This window comes from Liolophura sinensis, chromosome 7 (genome assembly GCF_032854445.1).
Source record: "Liolophura sinensis isolate JHLJ2023 chromosome 7, CUHK_Ljap_v2, whole genome shotgun sequence".
NCBI lineage: Eukaryota > Metazoa > Mollusca > Polyplacophora > Chitonida > Chitonidae > Liolophura > Liolophura sinensis.
In genome coordinates, this window is record NC_088301.1 from 32,284,452 (window position 1) to 32,309,711 (window position 25,260).

General features: G+C 40.0%; 1 protein-coding gene across 1 annotated transcript; it reads left to right on the plus strand.

The window, feature by feature from the left end:
• Window positions 1-9,781: 9,781 nt before the first annotated feature.
• On the plus strand, window positions 9,782-23,973 carry LOC135470850 (probable gamma-butyrobetaine dioxygenase). The gene is given in 14 exon segments (XM_064749896.1): window positions 9,782-9,835; window positions 10,819-10,898; window positions 11,689-11,816; window positions 12,356-12,495; window positions 13,576-13,634; window positions 16,610-16,685; window positions 18,436-18,560; window positions 19,051-19,191; window positions 19,768-19,828; window positions 20,497-20,550; window positions 21,690-21,719; window positions 21,722-21,758; window positions 23,201-23,304; window positions 23,866-23,973. Coding segments are annotated over 14 exon segments (1,197 nt in total).
• The last annotated feature ends 1,287 nt before the right edge of the window (window positions 23,974-25,260 follow it).

Here is a 25,260-nt window from a genome sequence, read left to right on the forward strand (position 1 = left end):
TTTATTTATTTGTTCGGTTCCTGTACATGACCGCTGTCACGTTTATGGGCTTAGGTTTATCGGTCAAAGCCCGGAATAAACATCGCCCTTTGGCATGTCCGTTAAAAATGCTACCGAAGACCGAGCTATCCGGAACTGGATTTGCGAACTGGTTCATCAAGGCTTAATTGTTTAAACGAACAGACAACACGAGAGCAGGGGGCCTCCGTGGCTCAGTTGGTTAGCGCGCTAGCGCAGCGTAATGACTCGTAATGACTCACCAATGCTGTCGCTGTGAGTTCAAGTCCTGCTTATGCTAGCTTTCTCTCCGGCCGTAGGTGAGAAGGTCTGCCAGCAACCTGCGCATGGTCGTGGGTTTCCCCCCGAGCTCTGCCCAGTTGCCGCCCACCATAATGCTGGCCGCCGTCGTATAAGTGAAATATTCTTGAGTACGGCGTAAAACACCAATCAAATAAATAACACGAGACCAAACGTATATGCATCGATAAAGTATCCCACAGGAAGACTAAAGAAGATAACTTTTTGTTTTTGCGATGTTACACAACCGAGGTTTTTCAGTTCAAAGTGAGACATTCTAAAGTGCTATCGTATTAAGCAATCAGGCGTGAGTTATGTCTATAACAAAAATGACGCAATTGTTTCCGCTTATGTCACCCGGACCCTGTTTTGCCTTTTAACCATATGCGGAGTAGGAGTGGCGTCACATCGTATTTCGCGTTTCTCTAACATGGGGTATTCCATGGCCTCGTGAGAATTCCTGATTTATAGGTACCAAACACGTCAGAAAAGGAATGTCTGTGGCCGTTTAGGCCTGTTTTCACAACTTTTACTGAACATCTCAAGTTATATTATTAGTTGTCTTTTCTTTCAAATTATACTAACCTTGCGAGACCAGTTGGATAGTGATTATAAATGGAACGAATCCGTTATTGTCGTTATCTTTTCCGTCATGTGAAATATTAAAAAACGGGGTCGAGGCCATTGTAATTCGTAATGCCACTGGTATCTTTGCATTGAAATATTGTCCGCTAACAACATGCTTACAGTCCAGAATTGACACGTGTTTCTTCTTAAATATGATCTAAATAACACCCACTTAATCAGTGTGAGCTGAAAGTGTCACTCGTAACCCGTTGTACGTGTTGCTGATTATATAATTATTGTTCTACCACAACAGCGAAATAAATAAAATAGGTTAAATGAAGACTACTGGACAAATACACAATAAGTGAACAGTGACGAAGAACTGCGCCATGAAGAAAGATACGATGGTCTTTTGTACGTTTCGTTGCATTACTTGAGGGAACAAAAAGATTGCATTTATCTCTGTTGTAAGATTTAGGTTTTAGCAAAATGACAAAGAAAATGTTATTGGTATATAACAGAATATCAGTTCACATACTTTTGGATCAACGTATAATGGGAAGGATTCTCACTGCAACAATAATTAGTGATTCACCCTGTCCGATGGCACTAATGCATACCTTACCCCCGAGAGTATCGCCTCGGATAGTTTCATGCAGATCAGGAATCACTGCTGAAGGGCAAACATCATGAAAGTGGAAATGCCAAGCGTGTGGGGAATCATAAAGTACTATCCTTATACCATCAGGAGCAGTTTGGAAACAGGAGGCAAGTATCAAGCCCGTACTCGATATATGACCTGTTGGTAGCATTCGTAACCTTCTGAACACGTCCAATTCCACAATACTTTTGTTGGGTTATCTATAGCAGTGATCCTCAATTAGCTTCTGACGTCGAATAAATGTGTATCGATGTGTACCCCCGTTAGATGTCTACGTTTTAGACTATCACGTCGTCTATGACGGCAGTCTCGTGGTAATTACAGTAGTGTGAGTGAGGCTACGGTACTTCGTTTCCTATAACTATAACCTAGATATAACGTGGCGTATTCTGTGAAATCTGTCACAGAAATAGGTCATCATGCTTGGCTGAAACTCTGATTTTATTGATGTCCCCATTCGTCATTGTAAACTCCAGCTGCTCGATTCCTTGGCTAGTTATCCTTCCATGTAATAATTAACAAGCGACATTTGCTCAGCTAAAACGACAATAGGATGTATTCAAGGCAGGCTGAGCTCAAACAAAGCAACGTTAGATAAAGAGAGAAAATAGGTTCACAAGGTCAGTTTCATTGCCGCTGACGTGGTATTACTACAAGTGTGCTGAGGTAACATGTTAAGTAAATATTCAAAGCCTAGAAATAATGACCCCATAGTGTCCAGCATGTTATATATAAGCTTTATATTGTCGTGCACGTACGTGGGAAAGTTTTCCAGCAACCTGCGCATGGTCGTGGGTTTCCCCCGGGCTCTGCCCGGTTTCCTTCCACCATGATGCTGGCCGCCGTTGTATAAGTGAGTATTCTTGTGTATTAAAACTACCAAACTTTGCTAATAAACAGTACCTAAGACCAGAACAAGTATCAGAAAATAACACTGAAACAACATCTTAACGCATATACACAGAGCTATGGTAAAGCATAGGCGAAAAGAAGTTATGCACATAATGTACGCCAACAATATGGTCGACACGAGCAAGGGAATTGAGAATGAAAACTGAAAACAATATGGTACACACAGCTAAAATAGAGACAAAGCCATAAAAAAACAGCCGATTCAGGAATTATGCAGTTTATTTTGTCAGGTTTATGCGAGCGAGTTTATCGGTCAAAGCCCGGAATATACACCGGACCTCACCAGATCCATGACAAACCTCATCGGAAGCAAGACAGTGCCTCTAAATGTCAATAAAACGAGCGGATCAGCTACAAATGTCATCGCTTTGTCACGTGACAAATGGAATCGGGGCGTCGAAAAAGACATTCGTATTCCCGACGACAGCCATAATGGACATTCTAAAATAACACAAACTATAAAATTATGAAGGAAGAAAAGTATATGAATTTAGAAATGAGGACGGTTTCATGCGAAGTTTTTCATTGATGTCGAAAGGCAGGATTAGAAGCCATTTTAACTCTCTGATACACTGAGAGAAAAGTTTGGGTCAACTGACTCAAAAATGTGAGGTATAAGATTGAGCCAATTGATCTTATAACATGAAACTCATCTGGTTATATTGTTAGTCGGAAAACTCACAGGAGTCTTTAATGACTCAACTGATCTGGTCATATGACTCATATTTTCTGAGTTGAATTATCTCAATTGTATTCAGTTGACCCAAATTTTTCTCTCAGTGTATCACAAGTATTTGTGATCTCAATCCCGTAGTGTTTATTAGGAACATGTTTTTTTTTACTTAAGTCACAAGTTGCAAGGCCTTAAAAACCCGGACTCAGAACAAGTAGGGACCCAAACTGTGGCTAGTACATTGTTCTGCAGTGAAGAATCATTATACAAGGACTAATTGCACGGTCTTACCTTCGTTAAAGATTACGGTACTTTCTTTCAATGATCTAGCGTGCAAGTCTGTACTTCTAAGTCCCATGCGGCCTAAGATTCGTATCCCACTCGCAGACCATGATGGGGCATTGTAAACTGATAATTGCAAGATCTTCAAAACAATAAAAAAAAAACCACCAAATCCCATGTAACAGGACTATGTAACTATAGTAAATAAAGCCGGTGACTTGAAACAGGGAGACTGTTTCCAATCATGCACGAAAGACAATGGCTATTCTATGCATAATATACGAATTAAATTTCCAACTCGTTGTTCACGAAGGATTTCTAGGTATTATACTGTCTATAGGTATCTACGTTTGATTGAAATCCGTTCATATGAAAAACTACGGTGATATACTGAACATGAAAGCCTTGACTCCTAAAGTGCCCGGGTTAAGAGATCGCAAGAGAGCCTGGGAGCTCTGTCCGTATTTTCCAACAACAGTGTTGCACTCAAGTCACACGTGGGGAAATTTATATTGGGTGCTGCGGTTTCTTCCACTATTAAAACGGACATAGTGTATGTGAAAAAGTCATAAGTATAGCGTTAAACAAATGCTTGGTGTGTATATGTACATATGCTTGGTGTTATACGTCGTACGTAACAATTTTCCCCTCATATGACAACAAGGTGGGCATATACACCGTGACTCCTGGTGGTAGGGCAAGTCCATGCCGCCAAAGTTCTGTCACTGCTGAAGTCTCATTTCGATGACACTATTTTTGAAGTTCTTAACTGACCCGACGCGCGGTTTGATCCCGGGTCTCCCGACTTCGAGGTGGACGCTGTAACCATTTGGCCACCGAGGCGGTAACAAACTTCTTGGGTACGAGATTGTTGACATACAGGCTTAAATGTCCAAAAATCTCCTTTATCTCTATCTGAGTTGTATTTTTTCTCCCAGTAAATAACAGCACACGAGAAACATAATGTAAATGTCGTATGGGGCAAGAATCAGCCTACATTTATATCTGTCGTCTCCTCAATGTCTGGCCAATCCTCCCCTACACCTCACCTCTACCTTAACCCACCCCCATCCTCTACCTAAAAATAAACAATCATGCATCCGATAATGAAATACAGTCAACATATCATATTTAATTTTTTATATTGTTGAAAAGTTCAAAATATGTATGTAACCATACGACATTACGGTTTGCCATATCTACTAAGGCCTTGGTGCGAGCTCAGATGTTGGTACAAATGCTGGCCATTGGCGAGACGACCTGCAGCCTGCAGCGGAACGAGAGTTCAGAAGGGCTTAGCCTACTTTACAGGTTCAGTGCTTTTAGTCATGGCCCGTGAGTTCGCCGCATTCTTCTTCATCTGAGAGGACTTCTCACAGCTTTGGCTCAGACACTCCGTTGAAGATCTTGAGGCGCGATCTAGTCGTCCTATATATTTCTACTGTCCGCTATGTTATCCAGCGTAGCCTTTTATGTACGCCTTCTTCCGCTGACATCCAGGACAGGAGTCCTAATGACTCGCACTCAACGCTCCCGGTCCCGGCTAACAGCAGGTAAACAATCTCAATGCAGTCGTACACGTAGACATAACCTGACCTTTAAACCAGGTCGTCTCGTAGGCTACAACAAGCCACTCGAATATCTGTATAGTGGATTTGGTGTTCTTTTTTTCTTGTTACGGTTACAAGCATTTACCCTCAGTCTATATTTTGCCCGTGATGAGGCTCTCAAAGTGACATAGCGAGCTATAGTCTATTTTTTGATGACAGAAGTGATACATATTTTCAAATCTGTGAAGTACAGCCTATTTATACTCTAGCCAAACATGTTTAATGTGTCATATGTCGTGAATGACAAACCAGTACACAAACCTAAACAGAGCATGCCTGGGTAGCCTACATTCTGCATATAGTTTTACCAGAAGTTCATTATCTAGAAGTATGCAACTTCCCCATAGCTTGGCCCCAGGGCACAGTACATATGTTGTCATCTGTAGAAGGTCGCACCACCTGCTGGAGAAATATGCCAACCTCTTGAGTGGAAATTGTGAACTGAATCATGAGAAATCTAAATGTAAACGCCTGCTACAAGAACTGGCCACACCTTGAAGCAATATCTCTGTATTTAAAAACTACGATTTGGATAATCATTGTTGGTATGCAGTTATAAACCCATTGACTATTTTTATATTTCAAAGGAACTCTAAATGAGTTACTATCAATGACATTGTTGTCCTTTTACAAATCTCTCCGCCATCGTAATTTCTTTAAGTCTATTTTAAAACAGCCGCTATTGGATCCCACAATGCATCAGCCGTTTCTCAACGTTATCTGCGCAATAGAGAGAGAAAAAAATATATGGCTGCGCAGATAAGTGCCGTGGAGACAAGCTATAGGGAAGTTGCACACTTCTAGGTAATGGACTTCTGATTCTACATAACTCCATCCACAAAGTAATTTCAGCTAAATGTTTTGAGGTGATTTGTCGCAGTGTGTTTAGCACAAATTATTAATTATTAGTTAAGTGGTAGGTACAGCTTGAGAATAACACACCGTGGTACACGAGATTCAACTCTCTTTTCACACGCTTGGTCCACTCTTTTTTCACATGCACACTCCACTTGTCCCCAACCCCCTCCACTTCTCACACACCCCTCTCCACTTCTCACACGCTCCTCTCCACTCCTCAAACACCCCACTCCTTTTGTGGCACAACCTACTCCTTTTGTCACACATCCCATTTTACTTCTCACACACCCCACTCCTGTTGTCATATATCTCATTCTACTTCTCACATGTCCCACTCCTTTTGTCACACATCCGACTCTACTTCTCACACATTCCATTCCACTTCTCACACATCCCATTTCACTTCTCTCACATTCCACCCTACTGCTCACACGTCTCACTCTATTTCTCACACATTCCATTCCACTTCTCACACATCCCATTTCACTTCTCTCACATTTCACCCTACTGCTCACACATCTCACTCTATTTCTCACACATCCCACTCCACTTCTCACGCATTCCATTCCTTTTCTCGAATATCCCATTCCCTTTCTTACACACCCTATGCTCTACTTCTCACACACGACCACTTCGGTGATCTAACGGTTAGAGCGTCCTCCTCGAATTCGGGAGACCTTCAGCACTGAGCGGTTGGAGCAAGAAAACAGGCCCGTCTGGCCTGGTGTCAGTATAATATGACTGGGTGAGTTGTCATGCCTGGTGTTTTACGGCATGATACTTAAGTGACGACTGCACTTTGAAAGCGTGAACTCACCAGCTACAAGAAGACACAGTATATCTACACACACTCGTCATCATATGACTGAAAAAAAATTGTGAAGTACGACGTAAAAGTCAAAGCATACATACATACATATTTCTCACACATCCTTTTCCATTTCTCACATATCCCATTTCATTTCTTACCCAGGCCACCCAAGAGCACGCACACACATCGCGTGTCCCTCTTTAAAGCTAAAAGTTAAAAGTAAATACGTCTATTTCAACAGTTTTAGTGCAATCGTACCCGTGATCTACTTTATTAAAGTAAGACATTCGTACCTGCGTTGACTGATAATGATAATATACTACATATAGGCCTATATATATATATATATATATATATATATATATATATATATATATATATATATATATATATATAGGGAAAAACTTAAATTAGCAATTTTTGATTTTTTTTTTGATTGGTGTTTTACGCCGTACTCAAGAATATTTCACTTATACGACGGCGGCCAGCATTATGGTGGGTGGAAACCGGGCACAGCCCGGGGGAAACCCACGACCATCCGCAGGTTGCTGGCAGACCTTCCCACGTACGGCCGGAGAGGAAGGCAGCATGAGCTAGTCTTGAATTCACAGCGACCGCATTGGTGAGAGGATTCTGGGTCATTACGCTGCGCTAGCGCGCTAACCGACTGACCCACGGAGGCCCCAAAAAGAATTTTGTATTACCTTAACTTATACTTTGTGATGTTAGTACAATTATGACAATTATACCCAAAGTCACTAGGTGTAAGTAGTGCCTCTTATTACCAGTTGCAGAACATCCTCCACCACCACACTATTCCGCCTCCGAGTGGAGTTTCACCACACCTGCACGTACACCCCACTCTTCAGGACAGCTCTTCAGCGTGGACAATTTCGTCTCTCTCCTAACCAACTAGCTGGCTCCTTCTCCGGCCGTAAGTGAGAAGGCCGGCCAGCAACCTCCAGATGGTTGTGGGTTTCCCCGGGCTCTGCCCGGTTTCCTCCCGCTATACTGCTGGCCGTCGACGTATAAGTGAACTATTTTGAATGTGGCGTAAAACACCAATCAAAAAAATATACAAAATTCAGTGCATACAGTTTCAAGAGCTGGACGTTTTCGGCCACTGTCACAAAATCATACATTCAACATTGTCAGCCTAAGCCTGAATCTGGGGCACCTGTTCCTGAGCAATGTGTGACGACTCGATTGCTGAATTTATCATTGTTCTGCATCGTGCAGGAGGTGCATACGTCATGCGTCTGCCCACAGTACGCCATCGCAAAAGTCGCTATGAAAAACAAACCACAGAGCTCAGGTCCGAAGTTTAGCGTGAAAGGTTCCTTATTTGGAACCACATACGATAGTCAGTGAAACGGCCTGTCGCACTATGATAGCTTTATTTCTGTAAATCACGCGCAAATTCGCAATAATTATACGACATCCCGCAGTCGATGAATGCCACTCATGAAGTGGCTTATGAGAAAAGGTAGGATGTCGAGAATTTGGCTGATCGACAAACTGACCGACTGACAGACCGACAAAGTGATTTATAGAGCTGATTTTCACAGTTACAAACTCTTATCACATACTCAAATATGAGAGAGAGCAAGATATATCCATCATCACAACATGGGCATCGATTGCATTCTAACTTACCGTTTACCAGTAGGAAAGAAACTTTAAAGGACGTTGTTACAGCCAGTGTTGATATAAAACCAGTAATGAAGTAGCTCACCAAAAATAACCAGTAGTGAACACCCAGTGGTGAAATAAAACCCTTTATTACCAATGAAAACATGACCAGTACTGACATACCAGTTATGAAACAAAAATCAACCAGTAATGATATAAAACGTATTTTTTTCACAACTTGTTGATTTTTATTTCACTACTGGTTCCGGTTTATTATAAGTCCCTTGTAGTTTATCATCTTACACAGCAGAGCACAACAGCATACATGTACGATCTTTTGGATTTCTATCCTCCACTGTTTCGACATTGTTTGTCCAAAGTTTTTGCTTTGATTCCCACTTGATTAACATCATATAAAGGCCAATATACATTCCACGTTATATATACATTTATAACGTACAGTATATGGAACTACTCAGGCTAAATTGAAGTATAACTTATAATTCCTTGCAAATCTTTTATTCGGGTATTGCCAAGTTTGTCTACAACGTGAAGCTAAAAGCTCGGGAAGTCATTTTTCTGCCCAAAGGAGTCATCACAATTACAGTATAGCTAACAACGCTTCAAGGGGCCGATCTAAACAAACACAACTTTGTCCTAGACACCTTTTTCAAGCGCAGTGTGTAGTATAAACATTTATATTTCTTGCTGGAACATACAATGCTATTTAACCTATTCGGATAATAGTCAAAATTGTATGTACTCAGCATGATCAACAGTTTCATGCCACTTTACACAAATGACCTGTCTCCACTCGTCAAATAAAAGATAAAGAAATTTTAAAAAGTATATCTAAACTCGTATATGAAAAAATTTTCATTTTTTGTCACCACTGGTTGTTTTTTACTTCAGGACTGGCATTTCATAACTGGTTAATTTTTATTTCACTAGTGGTTTTATTTCATTACTAGGTGTTTTTTTTTTATTTCGCTACCGATTGTTTTTTGGGAGTTATTTCATTACTGGAGTTTTGTATCACCACTGGTTGTAACAGACGTTCCTCGTGCATAATAGGACATTTACCATTTTCTCATTGACAACTTTTTCTGGCACTCAACAACGACAGCAACAGCAACAAAAAACATTTAAACTGCATGCTGATATTCTTCCGATTCTTAAGTTTTTTCGTAAATCATGTCACCATATGACCCTATAACATAGACAGCAGCATTTCTGAAAAAAAAGATTTAATGTAAATCTCCCTTAAACCACCTTGTGTATCCATTTTATTGTTACTTTCTTTACTTTAGGTATGCAACCGTAAAGCGAGGGGAGTTACGAAAATTTGATTTTAGATAAAGCTTTGAACACTTTGAATGTGCTTAATTTCTTGTACATGTATGTACTTTACGGTAAAAGTGATCATTGTGTATGCGGTGGTGTTTTCAGTCAAAAGGCCCAATGAATTGCTGCGAGAAATGTGCTTCTTGACACCGGCTAACCCAAAAGTCAGCTCTAAAGTCAAATACCAGGTAAGAAAACATTCGTCCAGAAGATAAAATTTCTTGAAGGAAAAGACAGTTCAGTGCTTAAGTAAGAAGCATCGCTAGATAGACAGCTGGATACTATATATAATATATCTATAAGACTAGACTAAAGTATGTTTACTCCTGCATTTAGACTTTAGAATTCATTCAGATGTTTGAGATATGTACTCTGACGGCACATCACCTTTTTATCTCTATATCCACATGCAGACAAAATTTTTGTGAACAGATATACCAACATTAAAAGCCGGGGTAACTGGCGTGTGTAAACATGAATTAAGTGTACCTATGAGGTTCTTTAGTCCGCTATTCAAACGTTTGAATACATTTAACTTTCATTTAAAACAGCCAAAAATATAAATGACAGTATTTCATTGAATGGTTTCCAGTTGCAGTCAGCCGATAAGCCATAACTTCACTTTTTAGTTTTCTGTCGCATTGAAGCAGCTGCACCCTTGGACTGAAGATACGATAATCCTAACACGTTGTAAATTATACATCGGCATGGAAACCATGCGTTAGATACGGCCGCTTAGCGATGCCCATTCAGTAACTCTCATCCTAGCCACTGTATAATTAAAGCTATAAACATGTATATGCAGATTTTTCATGCTTTCATGAAACTTCCGCTAAGGCTCGGTATGGTTGGCTTCTGATTTAGATCCACTCAGTTCAAACTATTTTGGGGATATTGCATAAAATTTCAGTTTAATATTATTAAATATTTAATATTGAATTAAATTTTCCGGATTGCAGTGATGTAGGCTTATTTATATAGTTATTTTAGTTTATTTTATAGTTTTTGAACACTTGGTCTGGTTTTCACAGTAAAATACTATATTCGACTGGATCTATCTAAGTTATTTGGAATCGTGAGGAATCGTCAGGGCAAATATTTTGCTACCTCAAATGGAAAATGAAAAATATTCACTTGATATAATGCGCATGTTTTTTTTTATTCTCTGTAGGAAACCATCACTCCACCGTCTTTGTCAGAATGTGATGGAAGCGTGGTAAGCCTTTTCTGGGATTCCGGTTTACATTCCAGGTATAAATCAGTTTCCATTAATCTCTTAATTATATTAATGCTAAAGTTAACCCGCTTATGACAGTCTTGTGACTTTACACAACAGCTGTGTAAAAACATGTCATTCTCTAGATCGCTTGAGACTGCTCTACAATGCTTCAGCGTTTATAGTAGCGTACATGTAGTTCTAGTGTTCTAAGATGCAGTCAGATCTTGTATTCTAAGCTGCAGTATTCTTACGTTTTACATTGCACTACGTTTTACGTTGCACTAGGTTTTACATTGTACTACGTTTTACGTTGCACTACGTTTTACATTGTACTACGTTTTACGTTGCACTACGTTTTACATTCTACTACGTTTACATTGCTCTACGTTTTACGTTGCACTACGTTTTACATTGTACTACGTTTTACGTTGCTCTACGTTTTACGTTGCACTACGTTTTACATTGTACTACGTTTTACGTTGCACTACGTTTTACATTGTACTACGTTTTACGTTGCACTACGTTTTACATTGTACTACGTTTTACATTGCTCTACGTTTTACGTTGCACTACGTTGTTCTACGCTAAAATGTTTCTGTTTATCGCTGCTGTTCTTTTGTTGTACGCTACAATGCCTCTGTTCATCGCTGTAGTTCTTGTGCTATATGCCACAATAAGAAAAAAGTAAATACATTGCTCATTGTGACAAACGAAACGGTGTATTGATAACTTATGGATCTATTAATTTATTTCATTTATTTGTATTGTGCGCCGTATTTCACTTGTGACATATACTGTCAATATGTTAGTTCTTTTGACTAGATTCCACAGCAGCTGGTTACGTCACAACTGCCACTGTGCTGACTGTAAACAAGAAGGGAGTGGCCAGAAATGCCTGGACGCCGCCCACTTGCCGGATAGGTTGACCATTTCGGAGGTTGTGCTGAAAGGTATGCTATGTATATCTTGAGTTGAACGTCGTACTTAACAGTTTTTCAGTCATTTGACGACGAAAAGTGATTAAGTGCGTGTACATATATATTGTCTTCTTGTGGCAGTCCGACTCCATGCTGCCAGTGATGTATCATGCTGACGACACCAGACATGACACACCATCCAGTCATATTATACTGATACTGGGCCAGTCATTCATGTTTGCTGAGTGCCAAGCGATTCAGCAGCAAGTATGTTTTTTAAAGTCTTTGGTATTACCCGACCCGGGTTTGATCCCGAGGTCTTCCGACTTCGACGCGGACGCTCGAACCTTTAGGCCAGGGTAAAGGTATAACCCGTACATGTTTGTTTCTAAAATAAATAGGGTAAACCTCAACTGACATTATGTTAACTGACATTATAGCAACTCACACAAAAGACGCCATCACCATGAGCTCTTTAACACATACAGTCTTTGCATTTCAGCTGAATTCTACCTCTAATGTGTGAGTGAAACGTGTGACTTGTTAGTGGCTCTGGTTACTTTTCTCACCAGGGGACAAAATTGAGCTCCGATGGCGGGAAGAGCCCAATCACTTTGGTTATCTCCCCTTACAGTTCCTGAAAGACAACAGTTATGACGAGTCCACATTAACACGCAAGCAGGTGGATAGGAGGCCTCATGCATACCAAGATGTGAGTAATACTGTCAGGTAGATATATATGATTAGAACGTTTAAAGAATCCTTTACACCCTTTGCCAAGGATCCCATTGTTCTTTACGCTGACACTCGTAATTCAAATCACTGTGGAGAACAACAGATTTACATGTTTCCGTTTATCCAAAATTCGAACTGGAAATTTTTCATGAATTATGAATCCTGGTGTGGATTTTATGCTGTCTTTAAGTGGATGTCGTTTGCTGAAATCGGCTCGGATCATATCTGACAGCCGTTGTTATATGACCTATATACTTTTTTATTTCTTCATTAGACGCACTTGAGGGGCCTCCGTGGCCGAGGGGGTTAGCTCGCAAGCACGGCGCATTGGCCCAGGAGCCTCTGCCAATGCGGTCGCTGTGAGTTCAAGGCCAGTTCATGCTGGCTTCCTCACGGCCTGTTCGTGGGAAGGTCTGCCGTTAACCTGTGGATGGTCGTTGGTATCCCCCACTCCCCCACCATAGTGCTGGCCGCCGTCGTATATGTGAAATATTCTTGAGCAATCAAATAAATTTATTTATTTATTTATTTATTTGATTGGTGTTTTACGCTGTACTCAAGAATATTTCACTTATACGACGGCGGCCAGCATTATGGTGGGTGGAAACCGGGCAGAGCCCGTAGGAAACCCACGACCATCCGCAGGTTCAAATAAATAGATATGCGCACGTGTAGCTGTCAGTGTAGTCTAACGTGCATTGAAGACGTGGGACGTCACATGTGGTAAAGTTAATCATGAACTTGGTTTAATCCAAGCACTCTGGTTTCCGCCACCCATAAACCTAACCGCCATGGTATAAGTAAAAAAATCTAAAGTATGGGGTTAAGCAACAACTGAATAAATAAATACATCAGATGTATCCTGTCGTTTTGAGCCGGTTTCACAATGGACTCCGATTGTTTACATACATATCTACATCAAGCTCGTTTGTACATTTTGTTCACATCTTCAACTCTGTGTGTGTAGTTTTAAATTTACCATATTGTTTTTAAGTCCATTTCCCTGAGCTTTCCGCGGTTGGTGTTGTGGTGTATAAAAGATAATTGTTTGTTTTAGGAAGGCATGCCTAGGGTGCGTTTCAGCGACGTAAGAGCCTCGACAGATGGACTTTTTAGGTAAGTCTCTAGGCTATATATCACGTTGGGGCCTCCGTGGCTCAGTCGGTTAGCGCGCTAGCGCAGCGTAATGACCCAGGAGCCTCTCACCAATGCGGTCGCACCAATGAGTTCAAGTCCAGCTCATGCTGGCTTCCTCTGCGGCCGTAAGTGGGAAGGTCTGTTAGCAACCTGCGGATGGTCGTGGGTTTCCCCCGGGCTCTGCCCGGTTTCCACCCACCATAATGCTGGCCGCCGTCGTATAAGTGAAATATTCTTGAGTACGGCGTAAAACACCAATCAAATAAATAAATAAATATATATCACGTTCGTGATAGCAGGCGCTTTCCAACAGGAAGGAAACCAACGGAATAACTAGCTAGCTGTGGAAAATGATAAAAACCATTCATGTTAAAAACCGTTACAAAAGCTTATGTTGTTCTGATACAGTTAAAGATTAGGTTTACAGAAGATTCAAGGAACTACGTTTCAGACTTTAAAGGTGGAGAAAACATAAAAATGATATAAAGTTCAGCTGAAAGAGTGCAAAAAGTTATTCCTTTATGTGGTTTTCTGTATTTTTTCCGATTTTTCCTGAAGGAGAAAAAGACACTTGAAAATAATTTTTGTATGGTTGGTATTTGGGACCACCTATTGGTATCTATAGTCTTTGTTTAAAAATGTCATAAATGAGGATGTAACACAGGTTTAATAAATATTTTTGCACTAGAATTTGTTCTTTTCAGATAACAAATTTATTAAACCTAATTTTAGATCATATTTATATTTTTAATATGTTGATAAATATTATCATAATTTAGGTTAAATGTTTATGTTTCGTTATAAAAAACAAATTTACATTCAAATAAATTTATTAGACAAGCGTCACATCCTTATTTAGAACATTATTATTCAACAACGATAAATGCCAAAAGTTGGTCCCAAATACCCACAATACAAAAATATTTTCAAATACCATTTTCTCTTGAAAAAAAAAACATCCAAAAAAATATTAACGATCATATTTGCAAATAAGTTTTGACACTCTTTCTTTGGCATCATTTTTATGTTTTCTTCTCATTTAACTGTCTCTGTATGATGGGAACAACTTAAGGTAATTTAAATTTAACTGTCTCTGTATGATAGGGACAGCTTATTTTTTTAACTTCTTGTTTGCGCATATATGGTGGAAATAATTTGGCCAATTTCATTCGACGTCTCACTATATATGGTGTTCCCCTTAATAAAGTCAAAGGACACCTGCTGTGAACAGTTCAGAATAGAAATCTAACTGAGATCAAATATGACGTGACGTGACCATACACCGATTGTCTAACATTGCACCGATCAGATATGACGTGGCGTGACCATACACTGATTGTCTAACATTGCACCGATCAAATATGACGTGGCGTGACCATACACCGATTGTCTAACATTGCATCGATCAAATATGACGCGACGTGACCATACACCGATTGTCTAACATTGCATCGATCAAATATGACGTGACGTGACCACACACCGATTGCTAACATTGCACCGATCAAATATGACGTGACGTGACCATACACCGATTGTCTAACATTGCACCGATCAAATATGACGTGACGTGACCATACACCGATTGTCTAACATTGCACCGATCAAATATGACGTGGCGTGACCATACACCGATTGTCTAACATTGCACCGATCAAATATGACGTGACGTGACCATACACCGATTGTCTAACATTGCACCGATCAAATATGACCATACACCGATTGTATAACATTGCATCGATCAAATATGACGTGACGTGACCATACACCGATTGTCTAACATTGCACCGATCAAATATGACCATACACCGACTGTCTAACATTGCACCGATCAAATATGACCATACACCGATTGTCTAATATTGGACCGATCAAATATGACCATACACCGATTGTTTAACATTGCACCGATCAAATATGACGTGGCGTGACCATACACCGACTGTCTAACATTGCACCGATCAAATATGACCATACACCGATTGTCTAACATTGCACCGATGAAATATGACCATACACCGATTGTCTAACATTGCACCGATCAAATATGACGTGGCGTGACCATACACCGATTGTCTAACATTGCACCGATCAAATATGACCATACACCGATTGTTTAACATTGCACCGATCAAATATGACGTGGCGTGACCATACACCGATTGTCTAACATTGCACCGATCAAATATGACGTGGCGTGACCATACACCGATTGTCTAACATTGCACCGATCAAATATGACGTGACGTGACCATACACCGATTGTCTAACATTGCACCGATCAAATATGACGTGGCGTGACCATACACCGATTGTCTAACATTGCACCGATCAAATATGACGTGGCGTGACCATACACCGATTGTCTAACATTGCACCGATCAAATATGACGTGGCGTGACCATACACCAATTGGCTAACATTGCACCGATCAAATATGACGTGGCGTGACCATACACCAATTGGCTAACATTGCACCGATCAAATATGACGTGGCGTGACCATACACCAATTGGCTAACATTGCACCGATCAAATATGACGTGGCGTGACCATACACCGATTGTCTAACATTGCACCGATCAAATATGACGTGGCGTGACCATACACCAATTGGCTAACATTGCACCGATCAAATATGACGTGGCGTGACCATATACCAATTGGCTAACATTGCACCGATCAAATATGACGTGGCGTGACCATATACCAATTGGCTAACATTACACTGTACTCAATGAATTCAATCAGTTTCAACTTTAATATCTGTTTAATAACAATCACACTGTCGTCACTGCTCTGGTTTTACTCTCTGTGCTGTAGTCTTTAATATTATATCCTCTATTTTTGTTGCATTGTCCAATTTTTCTGAGATTATCGTCGAAACGATTATAAAGTGAAACGTTTTTAACTGTATGCGTAGTTTACGACGGTATGTTGTTGTTGCTGCAGTATGATGTCGATGGTGCATGAGTTTGGTATGTGTCTGGTGGAGGACATGCGCACAGCACGGGGAGGCGCCATTGAGGTGAGTGATACAGATACCCTTAATTAATGTTAGCAGTGAGGCGAATGCGCTGTGAGGAGTATGATGACGCTTCATCTGCCTTAGGCTCCCCCCAAAGCTTTTCTTCATTATTTCATGATAACCACTTTCTGGTCAAATGTTTATGCAGGTCTCCTAAATTATGAGAAGTCTCTTGCTGGCTTAAATAAAGCTTGGCTCTCGCGGCAGCAGATCAGTATGTATACGGGCTTACTTTAGAACCCTATATAACCCTGCCTACCGCCGTACAAGTCTAAACAATTTTTGATTAACACAAATAAATAAATCAAATACGTCAAAGACATGCCCGTGTTAAGCTACATCCATTTCGTTGTATTGTGATCCTAGAAAAGGAGCCTTGTATGAAGCAGTGCTAAGGAAGCGGGTTGTGTCAGTCGTTTAGGCACACGATATGCGGGTACAAACACTTGAACAGGTAATTTGTACTAGGTTTCTCTCGCTGTTCATGTTGATAAGCAGTCGAAGAAGCTCCTGTTGCCGCCTATACCGTCTAACGTTCGTTAAAGGCGTGCTATATCACACGTTGGTAAGTTCGTCAGTAACTTGCCAAAGTTCAGTGGTTTACCCCAAACACTCCGTTTTCCTCACCCATAATATTGATCGCCATCGGGGATTGAAAAATTAATGACTATGGCCTTAAACAACAATCAAATAAATTAATAAATAAAAAAAGGTTGTGACATTAGTTTAAAAATAGCATTGATCTTCCATGTAGATCATCAACCCATCAACTGGAGTGTTAACTTTCTTCTTCAGCTGGCGGAAAAGATCGCTCCCATTCAACATACAATATACGGAAAGGTGAGTCAGTCTCCCAGGCAGTTTATTTGGAAATATCTAGATTTGTAGCTGGCGAGAAGGGTCATACAGCGTTGGCCACGCGCGAAAACAAGGGGATTACAGGTCGGATGGCACCACATCCATTCTGTCCTCTCGGATCAAGCTCAGCTCGACTTCTAATAAATGTATTAATTTTGACAGAAGGCCTGTTGTCTGTGTGATGCAAGAATGTGTTATCGAAACAAAATACTGTCATATTCAACATAAATAATCTGTTAGCCTAATATAATCTTTATGTTGAATTAATAAAATATGTGTGCTGTATGCAATAGTGTAATCTGCTGCAGTAAAAGAATGCATTATAGCATCACTCAAACAACCGACTTTCTGTTAAATTTAACACATTATTTTTTGAGAGTCCCGTTTTACTTATGGTCCTGTCCGTCTGTCTGTTTGTCTGTCTGTTTGTCTGTCTGTCATCTTTATGACTGTAACATTTCTGAACCTATTGAAACCAAATTCGTGAACGTGTGCTTTTTTGCAAGGCACAAGTATATCTTTTGAAGATTTGCTGGGATTTACATCAAAAGCTGCATAAAATATATTGAGGAGGGATTGAGGAGTGTTGCAGTTGTACTATTTCTGCCTCTGTTATTTTTATTTGCGTCTCGTTTGACCTCAAAAGTCAGTGCACCTTGATAGACACGTCTAACACCTACCCCCACCCCCCCCCCCCCCCACCCCGACCTACTAACCACACACTGCAGCAAAATATCTCGAATTATCCCCAGGTTAATACATAGCGCTTTAAATACTTGACTTAATCACGGGTATCTCATGGTTACATGTTTAAACTGAAATATTACCATCAGTCATCTGAACAAAATATAGACTAGTCAACACATGTGATTTTGTTCTCCATGTCACACAGAGGTTTGACGTTGTCAGCACCCCAGACCCTATCAACATCGCCTACAGCTCTGTTCGTCTTGACCTGCATATGGATTTAGCTTATTACGAGTCACCACCGGGGCTGCAGGTTTTCAACTGTGTCAGGTGTGTTTTCTGAACTCTCCCGATTTGCATAGCTATGGATCAGCCTAATAAATAACTAGTCAGCGTTTGGTTTGGATGGTACGTTAATTTGACGCATGCAGCCTCTTCACTCCACGACTGAATTTGAGCAAAAATAAAATTAAAAAAAGAAGGGTGGCCCGATTGTTAGAGCGTCCACCTCGAAGTTGGGAGACCCCGAGATAAAACCCAAGCCCCAAAGAATGTCAGTATAATGTGATGAGGTGTCATGTCTGGTGTCTTCGGCATGATACTTCAGTGGGGGCATGGACTCGCTCTGCCACAAGAAGACACATTATATGTGCACACACCTAAAATTGTTAAGTACGACATAAGACCTCAAAGAACACATATGTACATTTCATGGCTGGTACACGAACCTGTGTTGAAACGTATGGCTAAATAAAAAAAAACATGGATACTATGTTTTGCAAAAACAACAGGGATGATCTTAATTTCGTACCTTGACCAGGTTTGACAATTTGGTCGTGGGAGGTGAAAGCATTTTCCTGGATGTGTTTCCGCTAATGGAGGACTTCCGGTCTACCTATCCCCAAGAGTTTGAGGATTTGGCCAGAATTCCGGCTACTTTTCAAAAAATACACTTCAACAGGTAAGAAATTCTCCGTTATCTTTTTATATATCACACCATATTGCAAATAAATCGGGCACCTGACAGTCTCACTAAAATCAGATGTAGCAGCCTGAAGTCAGATCTGAAGAAATGCGTATTCCTGCCTGATCAAATCTTAGTAGCAAACACAACTGGTGTTCGATACACACATATTTGAAAAGGTCCGACTTATTTCAAGATTTTCAAAATATGGATGTAAGAATTTGATTGGGCCAATACCAGACGGACTGAACGTAGTTGTTTCGTTAGATATAGTCAGTGACAGGTTTGTATTGTGAGAGACTACCGGAGCTGACTTCACTGATCGAATAATATCACTCCCCACGTGACTACCGTGTAAGGTAACTACAACATAGTTGAGTTCCTCAGTACATAAGGCTTGCATCACACAGAATATTCTTTAAATATCTTCTTCTTACATTGCACCAGCTACGATAAAACTATACCTTTAAATTGATAAATTCGATCATTTTTTTTTTTCTGAAAATGTGCAGTGTATATCAAACAACATTGAATATAATGATCTTCGATGACATTTTCGTCTCCGGTTCGCAGGGTCCGTCCAGTATATATGACCTACCAAAGACCACATGTTGCGATAAATGCCGACAAAGAGGTGAGGGAATGCTGATGTATTTTGCTTAAGATATACATGAAAAAGTACTACGAAGAGTAGGACTTTAAGGAACAAGAAGAAAGACATGCCAGAAAAATGAGAGAAAAATATTTTTGAGGCTTATTTAATATTTCTTAATAACCTCTCTGTTTTACGCATATTTTCCGACGGAAATGAATATTCGGAAATGACGTCATCGATGAACGCGGGACCAGCTTAGAGCCCCAATTCAACAAATTTGTTTTTACAGCTATCATAATTGCCGTAGCCATAGCAGGCTACTTAATTTCCGGCCTGACCGCTGGGGGCCTTTATAGGAAAACTGTAGTTTAAAGCCAGTTTTACGCCCCACGAAGAAAGCTGATAAATTTTTTGTAGTTTTATATGTTAGGACAAATCATGTACTACGTATTATGAAACAAAAATCAAACGTTTCGTATATCCTTTAAGTGTATTATGTGCTCGCGTTTGGCCGTTTGCGCAGTCCAAAGTTCGTTGAAGAATATGAATATGTACGTCATAGCTAGTTAAAGTTTGTAAGTAACTTGCTAGTGGTGGGTGGTTTAAATCCAGCACTCCTTTACCCTCAAAATTCATCACGGAGTTACAGAATTACCCTGCACATCTTTATGCATTTAGAATATATGCCTTCCATTTGGGAATTACAGATTACTGGTGTGTTTTGGTCTCCCGCATTCGAAGGGCCTTTGTCCGTCCCAGAAGTAAGTCACGTGTTTTCATGTTGAAGCTCCAGTTATTGGTATACTAGCTCTGTAAACTGTATAAATATGTGCTTTCAAAATTATAAATTGTTAAAACAATGTTTGTATTTGTTATTCCCCTACAAGTATCGGAGGGGACCATACGCTTACACATCATATGTCACTCCGTAAAGATTCAGCTCTCCGGACTTTTTTTTAGAGTGAGTGAATGAGTGAGTGCTTGGGGTTTAACGTCGTACTCCTTTTTTTTAGAAGGTATGATCGTATTGGATTGAAACTTGGTGCATAACTTCTCCGTGGTGATTTACACATCAAGTTTGAGTTTCGGTCAGTTTTCGACAGAATTATAGTGCTTTTTGTCCTAAGTTTTCTTTTATTCTGAATTGGAACCTGGTACAAACCTTTATCAAAACATATTTCAGACCAAGTTCCAGCCTTTGGCAGTTTTACATTGCTGTGGTTAAGTCATACTATTTACATTGACGTAACTGTTATTCTGATGACTCAAACCGTTAGGGAACACTGTCGCAGTACTTCCAGAATGCTTGTTAATCCCTTTAGAAGTACAGATGTTGTCAGAGTTCCCTTTGTTTTCACTTTTCACATGTATTGTACATTTGATTGTTTGGTTATTGTCGTTTATTCACCCTACTTTGCAAAATGTTTATCAATGTTCAAGCGTACGTCGAGAAAGAGAACGGTGTACAATCCAGAAAGAGGATTTGTTTCCATCGTGCGCGTTTTGGATTCAAGAATTCAGAATACACCTTTTCTCTTAGTACATATAAGGTATACGTACAAAACTGCACTCTTTTCTAACTGATATATGAAGCTATCAAGGAAATTGTGTACAACCGAGGGGGTGAGGTTACTCACCGCTAATGGTCGAGAGTTCAAGTCTAATTCAGGCCAGTATTGTCAGTGATGATTTGCATTGTGAAAAAACGAGTCATTAACCATTTGATATGTTCCCTGAATACGATGATAATGTCAGTTTTATATAAATAATAACGCAGTAAAATCTAAAATACAATTGCATTGTTTTGTAATAATATTGACTGATCGCTTAGTTTAATGTAAAGTAAAGCTTATTCTTTTGTAATGATATTGATACTGATCGTTGTTGTTGTATGTGACAGAAAGATGTTGAGCTATACTATCGAGCGTATCACCTATTGGCAAAGGCCATCAGCGCATCACCCTTACGGGTAAGTCTCATTGTATATCGATCCGTCCCCATCGTGGTTCTTCTCTCCTAAACACATCGTCATTTAATCGAGTGAAACGCTTATAGCTACATGTACGGTCACGGGCTTGAAGCAATTTAACAGGCAGAAACAATCTATCCAAATAAATAGTTGATGAATATCAATAAATACAGTTTGATTCAAAACAAATTATAGATTTCTTAATTATGGACAGCAGAGGCGAAACATAGGTTGTATGAAGTCTGATAGCACAAGTACTTTCCACTTTTGTATGAGCGGAGGAAAACGTCCTGATGCCGGAAACCGCTAGATGCTGGAGTGATGTCAAAATTCTTACAGCGTTCGATTTCCTCATCATATTGGTCCGCTTCGCATTTAAGTGCTTTCATTATATACATTGCAATGTGATTCTCACGTTTGAAATCTTTTAATTTAAACCAATCCTTTGAGAAGCGGGTAAGTATTTGAATTCGATAACGATTGCTGTATTTTAAGTGCGGGTAGTAAGACTTTAGCATAAGCATCGTATCCAGACAGTGAACGTAGTGCATGATATAAAAGCGCGGCGATGTTCATAGTGTCTGGCTGGATTTCATAATGTGCTATATAGATAGGCCTACAGTGTACGTGTGTGTTGACAGCCTGACCAAAATCAGGTCTAGCAACAGATTCATATACAGACTTGTCTCAGGCTTAAGCTCTAATCAAAACAGTTCAACTTATCCCCTCCATGCACTATTTAGTTCTCGCCACGAAATGGCTAAAATATTGGCGTTTAAGCAATACTCAACCATTCATTCGTTCCGTGTTTTGGAAAATAGAGTCGGTTCTTTCAACATTTGTACACTGATGCTGATCGGTATTCGGTTTCCAACCAAAAAGGGTCAACGGACGAGTAAGTTCTGTACTACAGATACAGTAATCTGCAATTCAGAATACGGAGAACATCGCCTTATGTAGGCCTAAGCGGCAAGTCGGAGAAATTGGTCACATAGTAATTTGTTGTTTGACAAGAAGGTTAATAGTCCTTTTAGTTCTCGATAATGATTTGTCTAGGGCTTTGTCAGGTGATTTGTTAGGTGTTTTTTTTCGTTAGTTTGTCAGGTTGCTTGTCAGGTGGTTTGTCTGATAGTTTGTGAGGTGGGTTTGTCAGTAGGTTTGTGAGGTGGATTGTCTGGTGTGTTTTTTCGTTGTTGTTTGTCAAGTGAATCTTTAGCAGGTTTCTCTGGTGGTTTGTCTGTCAAGTGTGCTGGTTACCCCAGGCTGTTTCTCTCCACATCCTGACATGTAAGGGGAGTTAGACAAAACTGATCCAAGGACATTCATCTGTTTAAGCTGTGATGAAACATTTTAATAATGTCCCTTAACGAACCCTTATTAACGAATAAAGATCCAAAGAGGTAAAACTTATCATCTAACTTCATCGTGTTTCCTTCCAACAGAGAACTATCCGTCTAAATCCGGGGAAGCTATTGTCTTCAACAACAGACGAATACTACACGGGCGTAATGAGTTCTCACTCAATGGCGGCCAAAGACATTTTGAGGTAAACTATAGATTAGATACTAGAATTAAGGTTTAGATGCCACATTGTTTAATGGAGATTGCAACGCGCTCGTGTATATCAGTCGTTGTGTCGGTATCTTGATCAGCACCTGCAACAGTGTATATTTTGGTAAATACATACAGTTACAGCAGTAGTATTTCTGACAATATAAGCAACAGTATCTCTCACGATATCAGTAACTGTGTCTCTGACAGTATATATCGGAGATTATGTCTCTGATAATATCAGCTACAGTATTTCTGACAACAGATATCAGCAATAGTATCTCTGACAGTATGAGCAACAGTATCTCTGATAATATTAGCTACAGTATTTATGAGAACATCAACATCACAGTATCTGTGAATATTATTAACAGTAACTATAAACATTAACATATCGTATTTCTGGCGATATTAATATCTCTGACAATATCAGCTTCATTGTCTGGTTATCAGTATTAACATCTCTGATAATGTCAGACACAGAACCTGGGACATTATGTGCTCCAGTATTTACCAGTATCTTTAAGCTTTGAACTATGTGTGATTTAATTTTCAGGGGTGTTATATGAACATTGACGAGTTCCTGAGTCACTTCCGGTTTCTGTCACATAGCAAAGGTAGACTAACCTCTGTGAAACGGGTCGGCAATCAGTGTTGGTTCTGAATAGTCATGGATGACTGCCGAGGATGGGACATATAGAAAACCCGATGTCATAACGGTGTTTAACTCTTTCCGCTTGACCAGTTCTGCAATTCTGCCGCCGTATACCTTCAGTTCTGCAATTCTGCTGCCGTATACCTCCAGTTCTGCAATTCTGCCGCCGTATACCTCCAGTTCTCCAATTCTGCCGCCGTATACCTCCAGTTGCATTCTTTTCCGGGTTTTGTGGGATTTACGGGATATTTCTTTCACGATTTGCTGGCGTTTTCTATTGTTGACTGAATGCTTCAACATAAAGGAATCTGTTGCCAACGAGTGCGCCCTCCCCAGAATTAGTTGTGATATTGATGCGAACATTGTGGGGTAGTTATATAAACTTTGAGGTCAGGCAACTCCAAGTTTGGTACATGAAAATCGTCTTAACAGGGAACATACCGGTACGTTAGTGTGCGTGAGAATTAATATTGGAGAAACATGTATATGTAAACCAGCAACCAACTACATGTGTACATTTGTGAATGCTCACTGCAGACTGTTTTTATTACTAATGTTGGTTTGTAAGATGTTGCCAAGGTGGCAGTTTCGTTTTCAGTAAAGTCAGGCGGCGTAAGGTGGTTGTTTTTAATTAAAATCCCCCATCTCTCAGTACGTAAGTCAAACAGTATTGTGATTGGTTTTAAGCAACCACGTATATTAGTATCCATGAAGATCTCGGTCCAAGTTGGGCGGTCAAATGGCATAATGCTAGAAAGTGTGTCAAGTACATATAAGACGGCGTAATTAGCAGACTAGTCAAGAATATTACACCCGGTAACAATGCAGCAATATCAACAACAAAAATCATTAGCGTTTACCGCCTTACTAAAGAACGTATCACTTAGGCCTGTATGATGATTGCCAGTAACCAATAAAGTAAATAATTAAACTGGTTTTTCATGAACAACGACTTATAACTATTTGTTCGCATGACGTGTTGTTTCATCATTTTCAGGTATATGAGGTTTTTTATATACCTGAGGAGACCGATGGTTTACAAGGTCCGGGCACTCCATTTTCGTCCACCCATGAACTTGAGCGGGGTTTTATCTCAAGTTTCATTACCGTAATCACCACTTAAATTAATAAATTTACGACCTTTACATTTGCGTTACTCATTGTACACCTAAATGATACTGCCCTCAGGAGACTGCAACTTCAAATGACCATCATTGTCAACAAAAAATACTTTAAGCAACCATGAATGGTCCAGAGAGATTTCATTCAACAACGGTAACGGTAAATTTTGAGCAG